Source organism: Sturnira hondurensis, unplaced genomic scaffold (assembly GCF_014824575.4).
Source record: "Sturnira hondurensis isolate 20B ecotype Veracruz unplaced genomic scaffold, ASM1482457v3 Scaffold0003693, whole genome shotgun sequence".
In the NCBI taxonomy this organism is placed as follows: domain Eukaryota; kingdom Metazoa; phylum Chordata; class Mammalia; order Chiroptera; family Phyllostomidae; genus Sturnira; species Sturnira hondurensis.
The window spans coordinates 3,247,232-3,257,325 of NW_028076324.1; the positions used below are offsets into that span (position 1 = coordinate 3,247,232).

Genomic DNA, 10,094 nt, shown 5'->3' on the forward strand with positions numbered 1-10,094 from the left:
AAAACCAACTCCACCTTCTTCAGACTCCAAGAAAAGAAACTAAAAGTGAATGAGATCACCTTGTCTAATAAAAGTAATGACTGTAATGGGTAATGGAAATTTATGATAATTATGTGGAGATGGTCAAGTTGAAGTAAATATAAATTCTATGAAACTTACTCTCTATTTTTATCTGTGCACTGGTTCATTAATTTTCTCAACTGACATCTACAACTGCATTGTTGTTTGATCAATAGTACGATATTCCAGCCCACCACTTACTAACTTTATAACCTTGGGCGAATTATTCAGTCTTTCTCTACCTCAGTTTCCTCATTTATGAAGTGAGATGATACCATGGTGTTATCAGAATTGTAGGCATTGCTATATATAAATTCTATTTTAAATATTTTATTTTTCTACTATTAGAAAGAGGGTAAGGGAGAAGGAAAGAGAGAAAGAAAAACATTGATGTGAGAGAGAACCATCAATCAGTTGCCTCCCATATGCCCCCAATAAGGGACCAGCCCACAGTCTCCCAACAGGGGACTGACCACAACTCAGGCATGTGACCTGACTGGGCATCGAACTGGTGACCTTTTGGTGTGTGGGACAGTGCCTAACCCACTGAGCCACACTAGTCAGAGCTATACATAAATTTCTGATCAGTACTTGATCTCAGTGTAAGCTCTATATATGTTAGTTATAATTTCATGGACCAGAGAGTGTGATCTGTCATACAGCATTTCAGAATCTATTAAATCATTTTTCATGATCTAAGATAAAATTGTTATTTGTTCAAATTTCCCATGATTTTGAAAATAAGGCATATTTTCTGTTTCTGAGATAATGTAATCTTATATAAATACAACATCCTCCTGATGTAGTCATTTGTCACCAGTCAAGTTACAGCCGCTGAGTTGCCTCTTATTCTTTTTTTTTTTTAGATTTTATTTATTTATCTTTAGAGGGGAAGAGAAGGAGAGAGGGAGAGAAATATCAATGTATGCTTGCCTCTTGTGGGTCCCCTGTTGGGAGCTGGCCTGCAACCCAGGCATGTGTCCTGACTGGGAATCGAACCATGATCCTTTGGTTCACAGTCCCATGCTCAATCCACTGAGCTACACCAGCCAGGGCATGCCTCTTATTCTTAATAAAATTCTTACAACCATTTGGATGAGGCTCATCCCTTCCTGCATAAAATAATTCTGCTACTCAAGCATCATTCCCTCAGTTCGATGGGACCATGACATTACCACTTCCAAGTTGACCTCAAGGATCACTGAGGGATTACACTACTGCTCAATTCTCATGGGGGAGCCTTGGGAGGGACAGGGAGCCAATGCTGTGAGGCTGCTGGAGGGAACCATGCAATCAGTGCTGAGCTATGCTCTTGCCACCTCTCTGAGCTGCACTTGCATAAGGAAACACTAGCGCATCATGCTCCCAGACTTGGCCTGGTGTTTCTGTCCCCCGTTACCCCACTTCCCTCCTCGCCTACTGTATAAACCCCAGCTCTGGAGATAGGAACAGCGACCCATCACAATGTAAGCTGTTCTTCTTTTTTCACTCCTATACTCTCCTGCTTCTACCTTATTCGGGATTTGGTTTAGGAAAGAAACCGTGCCCTTAATTCATCTCCATTCTCCAAAATCTATCATAAAATCTGAATCCAAGAGTTCCTGCCAGTGCCTAAGAGAACACAGTCTTGAGATGCAGAAACCTGCTCTTGGTTTCTCTTTATTGGAGGAGAAAGGTGCACCACAAAGCACCAGCAGCTGGAAGGGAGGCACAGAACAGATCCTTCCTCACAACTTCCAGAAGCAAACAATACTGCCAGGACCCTGGTCTCAGGCTTCCAGCCTCCAGAACTCTGAGACAACACATTTCTTTTGTTTGAGCTACCCAGTTTGTGGTATGTATTACGGCAGCTCTAGTAAGTTAATATACCATACTTCTTTTTTATCTTCTTTACCTTTATTTATCTTTTAATTAAATTTATTGGGGTAGTATTGGTTAATAAGATTATATAGGTTTCAAGTGTACATTTCTATGATACATGACCTGTATATTGCATTGGGTGCCCACCACCCAAAGTCAAATAACAATAATTGAGGTGAAGGACGTGTCAGCGTGGCTGTGACCATCATTTCCCGATGCATGTGCTCTTCAAATCATCACATTTTATTCTTTACACACATATGATTTTTATTTTGTAGTCACACCACAGTGAGGCTGGGGAGGAGAAAGACATGAAGAGTGATTGTGGGGGGTGATACACTGTTTTCATTTTCTTGAATGAAACGATGTTTTCAAAAAAGTGGCTACGTGTCAAAACTTAGCAACTTGTACACTTTAACATTTGCAGTCGATATGCCATTTATATCTAGTAAAGATGGTTTTAAGTAGTGACAGTTATAAAACAAAACGTCAAGCCCTGGCTGGTGTAGTTCAGTGGATTGAGTGCGGGCCTGCAAACCACACGATCGCAGTTTGATTCCCAGTCAGGGCACATGCCTGGGTTGCAGGCCAGTTCCCAGTGGGGGACGCACGAGAGGCAATCATACATTGATATTTCTCTCCCTCTCTCCTTCCCTTCCCCTCTAAAGATAAATAAATAAAATCTTTTAAAAAATGTCCTTGAAAGAATATTATGCAGCTTTAAAAACACTACTTAAAGAGTTTATAGTGACACAGAAAATACTTTTGGTATATAGCATTTTACAAAAGTAAAAATGCTATATCCTTGTAAAAAGGATACCTAATTATAAGTATATTAAGTGGTTATAACTACACAAAAAATTATTAAACAATAAGTGAGGCATAAATCAAACTTTCTTAAGAAACACACACGTTGTCTCTGGGAGGTAGGGCTTGAGTATAACTTTTCTTCCCCTGTAATTTTTAATATTGTCTAAATTTTCTAAAATTAGCATTTAGTGTGTGTTCTGGCATAAAGAGCAAGCAAAGTAAATTTCATGCATTTAGAAAATTAAATGTCTATAGTTTTCAGGTCTCCAAAATCTATCTGTTGCTTTCGGAAAAGCCACAAGTTGGGGACCGGTGCCCTTGTCAGAAGGAAAAGCCGTCAAACAGGAATGGCTGTCAGTTTCTCCCTCCTCCAGGCATTGCCAACTCAGCTGCCTCCAGGGAGATCAGGGTAGCATATCCACCTGGAGCAGGACATACCCCAAACCTGAGCACTTTGTGTGGGAGGGTGTGTCCCGTCTTCCCTTTCTGCTGGCAGCCAAGATCAGAACCTGCCACCAGCCTCCTCAACAGAAGATTTAGCCATGAAGCCTCTAGTAGTATTTGTCTTACTCATCTCTTGGAACCCAGGGCTGGCAGGTAAAATGCAAATCTTCCTGAAGTGAGGTCCTTTGTCTAAGAAGATTAATTCCACTAAGCAAACCTGTGAATGTCCTCCCACCATGGACCCTTTAATTTTCTTTTTTTATCTCATTCTTTTTTATTTTTTTTAATATATTTTGTTGATCATGCTATTACAGTTGTCCCATTCTCCCCCCCTTATTCCTCTCCACCCTGCACACCCCCTCCCACCCTCATTCCCCCTCTTTAGTTCATGTCCATGTGTCATAAGTTCTTTAGCTTCTACATTTCCCATACTATTCTTGCCCGCCCCTGTCTGTTTTGTACCTACCACTCATGCTACTTATTCTCTGTATCTTTTCCCCTCTCTCCCCCTCCCACTCCCCTGTTGCTAACCCTCCATGGGATCTCCATTTCTGTGGTTCTGTTCCTGTTCTAGTTGTTTGCTTAGTTTGTTTTTGTTTTTATTTTAGGTGTGGTTATTAATAATTGTGAGTTTGTTGTCATTTTACTGTACACGTTTTTTATCTTCTTTTTCTTACATACGTCTCTTTAACATTTCATATAATAAGGGCTTGGTGATGATGAATTCCTTGAACTTGACCTTATCTGAGAAGCACTTTATCTGCTCTTCCATTCTAAATGAAAGCTTTGCTGGATAGAGCAATCTTGGATGTAGGTCCTTGCCTTTCATGAGTTGGAATACTTCTTTCCAGCCCCTTCTTGCCTGGAAGGTCTCTTTTAAGAAATCAGCTGACAGTCTGATGTGAACTCCTGTGTAGGTTACTGTCTCTTTATCTCTTGCTGCTTCTAGTATTCTCTCCTTCATTTTAATCTTGGGTAATGTAATTATGATGTGCCTTGGTGTGTTCCTCCTTGGGTTCACCTTCTTTGGGACTCTCTGAGCTTCCTGGACTTCCTGGAAGTCTATTTCCTTTGCCAGACTGGGGGAGTTCTCCTTTATTATTTGTTCAAATAAGTTTTCCACTTGTTGCTCTTCCTCTTCCCCTTCTGGTACTCCTATAATCCGGATGTTGGAATGTTTAAAGATGTCCTGGAGGTTCCTAAGCCTCTCTTCATTTTTTTGAACTCCTGTTTCTTCATTCTCTTTTGTTTGGTTGTTTCTTTTTTCCTTCTGGTCCATTCCATTAATTTGAGTCCCAGTTTCCTTCCCATCACTATTGGTTCCCTGTACATTTTTCTTCATTTCACTCATTGTAGCCTCCATTATTTTCATCTAATTTGGAACCAAATTCAACCAATTCTGTGAGCATCCTGATCACCAGTGCTTTGAACTATGCATTTGATAAGCTGGCTCTCTCTTGGTCACTTAGTTGTATTTGCTCTGGATCTTTGTTCTGTTCTTTCGTTTGGGTCATTCTTTTTTTTTTGTCTTATTGCTCCTATTACATAGCGAAGGGCAGAGCCTTAGGTGTTCACCAGGGTGGGGCAACCCTGTTGCTGGGTTGTGACTCTGTATGTGGGGGTGGGGTCAAAGAGGGAACAATGGTCTTTGCTCTGCTCTCCATCAAATTTCAGTCACTTCTCCTGCTTCCCCCAAGCAAACTGAGCCTTTCTGGTGCTGATTCCCAAGTGGGTGGGCTTGTGTTCATTCTAGGACCCTGTGGGTCTCTCCAACGAACTCTCCTATGAGGCTGGGAGTCTCTCCTAGCACCTCAACCCCCACAGGTGTTTTCAATCGGTGGTTTGAGGCTTTATATCCCTGTGCTGGGGCCCTGGGTTGCACAGTCTGTCTCACTCTCCAGTTTTTCCTGGTTTATCTGCATGCGAATGTGGGACCCCTGGTCAGCCAGCTACTTTGCACACCATGGCCTGCTCCACAATCACCACCTGGGGTAGACCCTGCACCTGGGATCTACCAGCCACCACCTCAGGGTCTGCTGACTTGTGTGTCCAGAGTTTGTCAATTGCTGCCTTGCACACCTGGTACCACTGCTCTTCTTTGGAGCAACCCCTCCCTGCCCAGCCACTGGACTCCACCCTTCCTGCTGGTCTGGATGAATATGTCTATTTTAACTCCTTGGTTGTCGGACTTCCAAACAGTTTAATTTCTCCTTGATATTTTCTTTCTAAATGGCTGTTGTCCTTATTTGGGTTGTACAAGGAGGCACAATGTGTCTACCTACACCTCCATCTTGGCCGGAAGTCCTCACCCTTTAATTTTCAAAGTGGAAAACGCATCAAGCTGCTTTGATGTCAGCAAGGTCTGAGCTTGAACCTTGGCTCTCCAACTGATTAGCTAGCTATACTGCTGTAGTCAAAAGTCTGAGCTTCTCTGAATCTTAGTCTCTTCACTTACAATACATAAATAATACAGCTGACCTCAAGTCTTTCAAAAATTAAATGAGATAATGTATAAATATGTCTATGTGTAATATCTGCAGCACCTTACTTATGAGAAGCATCATTATATTTTTCATTAGCAATACCCCATTCTGTTTTGCCACTCTTTTGTCTCTAATTCAGGAACGTATCTAGTCATACAAGCCAAAACCTGCAAACAATGTTATCATTTGTACATTCCTTAGGTACATAGTGGAACAGATTTGGACCTGCCTGTTTCAAGAGGATGAATGAGCTCTATGTGACACAAGAAATGTCTGGTTAGATGAGGTAACAGCTAGAGAGACAGGAAGGAGAACACCGACTAACCTCACGTTCTGACTTGGTAGTCTCATCTTGAATACTCTCTTCACTTGGTGTTATTGAATCAATTCAAATCCATATGCTACGGGGTCCCATTTAATCTCTCACCCTCCCTAAAATAGCCTGAAGGCAAATGCACCACATTTTCAGGTCATGTGACTCAATAGACTAGATTTAAGAATCCACAGGACCCAGGCCTCCTGAAGGTGTTGATGAGACCAATTGTACTGAGGTTTATGGCAATGGGTTATGGTCTCTAAACAGTCAGCAATTGCATATAGTCGACAATATTGTTTAGGGTCTTATACAACCCCATGGTTAGTCTTGTCTCGTACGTAGACCATTACACTTCCTCTTCTTGGGCTTCCCTCTTACCAGCTTAGTAACCCTGATCCCTTGTTTTTCCCTACAGGACAATTACATTCCAGGGCATGATGACTTAGATAGGGTATGTGCTGGCTCAAAATATCTACAGGTGGTCAACACTGGCACTCTGGTCCTTTTAACACCCTCTTACCTGTAAACATAAAGAAACATTCCTGTCTTGATGATTCTGTGAAGTCGTACATCTACAAAACTGTAAGCTCAGCTCAAATGCCTTGGGCTCTAATAAGAAACCCTAATCTTCAAACCTAATTTTACCTATCTGTGAGCTCACAACACTATTCTGTGTTGCACGTTTCACTGGACTTGACGTGTTTTCTCCTCTCGCGCAGGTATTTTGTGTTTCTTCTCTTTTTATCCAGACTAAAAATTCTTTGACATTAAGTTCCATATCACACTCAGATCTTCAGTCCAACAGTACCTGGTTTTATAAAAACTTAATTTTCTCTAGTATATTAATTGACCAGTTTGAGCAAGCTTCCAAGTCACCAATTGTGTGTCAGCTCAGACTGTCATAACAAAATACCACACACCACATGGCTTAAATAACATCTATTTTCTTATAGTTCTAGAGGCTAGAAAGTCCAAGATCAAGTCAATGCAGGTTGATTCGGCTTCCAATGAGAGTTATATCTCTGGCTTACAGTCATCTTCTTTCTGTGTCTTCTACCAATAAGGCCACCAATCCTAATGCCTTAGGGCCTCACTCTTATGACCTCATTTAACTTTAATCATCTCCTAAAGTCCCTATCCCCAAATACAGTCACACTAAGGATCAAGGTTTCACATACAAACTGGTGGAGTCAGGGGTAGGGGCTACTGCCACTCAATCCACAGCTCAAGTTAATTTTTTTCAATCAGAATCAATTAGAAGCAATCATTTTTACCTAGTCTCCTTGGAATCTCGTGTGATATTAAAAAATGGAGGGATTCATCCTTTTATAGTCTAAAAAGGCCTGTGTGGATTCATCTCTCCATTTTCTTTCCAGGCTTGAATCCAATATCATCAGAAATGTACAAGAAATGCTATGGAAATGGTACCTGCAGACTTGAGTGCTACAAAAGTGAAATGTTAGTTGCTTACTGTATGTTTCAGCTGGAGTGCTGTGTCAGAGGAAACCCTGAGCCCTGACACGAGAAGCGGGGAACGCCAATGAACTTGGAAGTCCTTGACCGGCCGCCATCATTCTTCACACAGCCAGGGAATTTAGATTAAACTCTGATGCTGTGATGTGCCCAAACCAAACCGTTGGTTTTTAGCATTTTTATAAGTCTTTGGAGTCTTCTGATTTTGGATTTTAAAGGCTGGGCTGCAGCCTTCTTAAAAACAGCTAAGCAGCCCTGGCTGGTGTAGCTCAGTGGATTGAGCACGGGCCTGCGAACCAAAGGATTGTGGTTTGATTCCCCAGTCAGGGTACATGCCTGGGTTACAGGCCAGTCCCCAGCAGGGGGCAACCATACATTGATGTTTCTCTCCCTCTCTCCTTCCCTTCCCCTCTAAAGATAAATAAATAAAATCGTTTAAAAAAAAAACAGCTAAGCAGTGGAAAGTGGCTGGAGGGGAGAGGGGAGGGAATTTCAGGGGAAGAGGGGAAGAGTTTGGCGGAACTAGTATAAAGGACACATGGACAATAACAGGGGGGATGTGGAGACATGAGGGAGGTGGGGAGGGCTGGGGGGATCTGCTGGGGGCAGGGTAAAGGGCAGAAAACTGTACTTGAACTACAATTAAAATAAATTTTTTTTAAAATACAGGTAGCTAAGCTGCTTCTCCTAAAAACAACTTAGAATACATTTGCTCACTTCAGAGTGATATTGGTGCTCTCCTCAGCCTATCTACCTCTATACTCATAGAAAAGATGTCTATAATTATTCATAGAGGCTTCAAATTATAAAGCCACTTTTTATACCTAGGCTTTACCATCCCATCAGCTCCCCACTTACCTTTCCTTTGACCCTCCCATATGCAGAGGGACAGATCTGCCCTGGTCTTCTGATGACCTGGTGTATTTCTCTCATTAACCCATAGGCAAGGCTTAACTGCCTTAGGCAGGCTAGTTTCAGTGGGGTTTTTTTTTATATATTTTACTTCTTTTATTTTTAGAGAGAGAGGAAGGGATGGGGCAGAGAAACATATATGTGAGAGAGAAACATTAATTGATTGCCTCTGGTACACGCCCCAAACCAGGGACAGAACCTGCAATGTAGGCATGTGCCCAGACCAGGAATCGAACTGGTAGCCTTTCACTTTGTGGGACGACGCTCCAACCACCTGAGCCACACCAGTCAGGGCCAGTCTGGAGTCTTGACTGAGTCTGACCCTGACTTTCTTGTTGTGATGGGCAGCCACGAGGCAGGCTCTCCTTCACCTCCCATGACTCCTCTCCTCCTTCTAACTTCCCTCTTTGTCTCTCGCTTACCTGTAAACCATTGTATTGTGGAAGCAGATAACTTGTTGTCTAGCTTCACAAGTTCACAGCTGGAGAAAAATTTTGCCTCGGGATAGACCATACTGCAAGTCTCACCTATCCTCACTGCAGGTGGTATTGAGATGCAATTTCTGACTTAAAAGCTAATGCTGAAATGAATAATGGCTTTGGAGTACACTGGAAGGAGTTGAATGTTTTTACATGTGAGAACACCCTGAATTGCAGAGGACTATGAGGCAGACTGTTGTGGACTGGGTTGTGTGGTCCCACAAAATGTATGTTGATGTTTTAACCCCAGTTTCTCAGAATGTGAGCTTACTGCAGAATAGTGTTGTTGCAGATGTTAAGATGAGGTCCTTAAGATGGCCCCTAACCCAATATGACTCATGTTCTTATACAACTGGACTAACTGGACACAGACACATGCAAACTAGGAGAACACCATGTGAAGGTAATGATAGATGTTGGGGTGGAGACCCCATAAACTGAGGAAGGCCAGAAAACCACCAGACGCTGGGTGGGATGCATGAAACACATTCTCCCCCACAGCCTTCAGAAAGAGCCAACTCTGCTGACATTTTTCTCTTGCACTTTATAGCTGTCAGAACAATAGTACAATAGATTTCCATTGTTTAAGCCCCCTGGTTTGTGCTACTGTGTTATGGCAGCCCTGGTGCATTAATACGGGGAGTAGTTGCTAGAGTTTGTTTGGGGAGTGATTTTAAAAATTCTAAAATAGATTGTAGTGATGTTTGCACAATTCTATGAATCTACTAAAAACCACTGAATTAGACACGTTGAAGGGATGGATTTGATGGTATTATAGATTGTGAATTATAGCTCAGAACAGTTGTTTAAAAAGAGAACTAACATACAACTAACCTATGTCTGAGAAATTCCACTCATAGGTATTGACCCAAGAGAGATAAAAGCTTATTTTTACAAAATTATTTGTACAAAAATGTTCATTGCAGCTTTATTGCAATAGCCAAAAATGTGAAAATGTCTCAGATGTGCCTCAAGAGGAGAATAAACAAACTGCAGTGAAATCATATAATAGGATACTACACAGCAATAAAAGGGGGTGAGCTCAAGGTGTAAGCAACATCATGGAAAACACAAAAATATTATCTAAGTGAAGGTAAAATCCTTACACAAGAGAGTATGTACCTTAGTGATATCATACGCATAAAGTTCTAGAATAGGCAAACTTAACCATGGTTGATATAAAACATAACAGCAGTTGCTGCTCAGAAAATACAAAGTTGGAGGCAGAAGTCAAGTAGGAAGGGGAATTAGGGAACT

At 41.8% G+C, this 10,094-nt stretch overlaps 1 protein-coding gene across 1 annotated transcript; it reads left to right on the forward strand.

Moving 5' to 3' along the window:
• The first annotated feature begins 3,272 nt into the window (after window positions 1-3,272).
• DEFB134 (defensin beta 134) lies at window positions 3,273-7,492 on the forward strand. Its single transcript, XM_037042751.1, has 2 exons — window positions 3,273-3,327; window positions 7,350-7,492. The coding sequence occupies exons 1-2, from the start codon at window positions 3,273-3,275 to the stop codon at window positions 7,490-7,492; spliced, it is 198 nt and encodes a 65-aa protein (XP_036898646.1).
• Window positions 7,493-10,094: the final 2,602 nt, after the last annotated feature.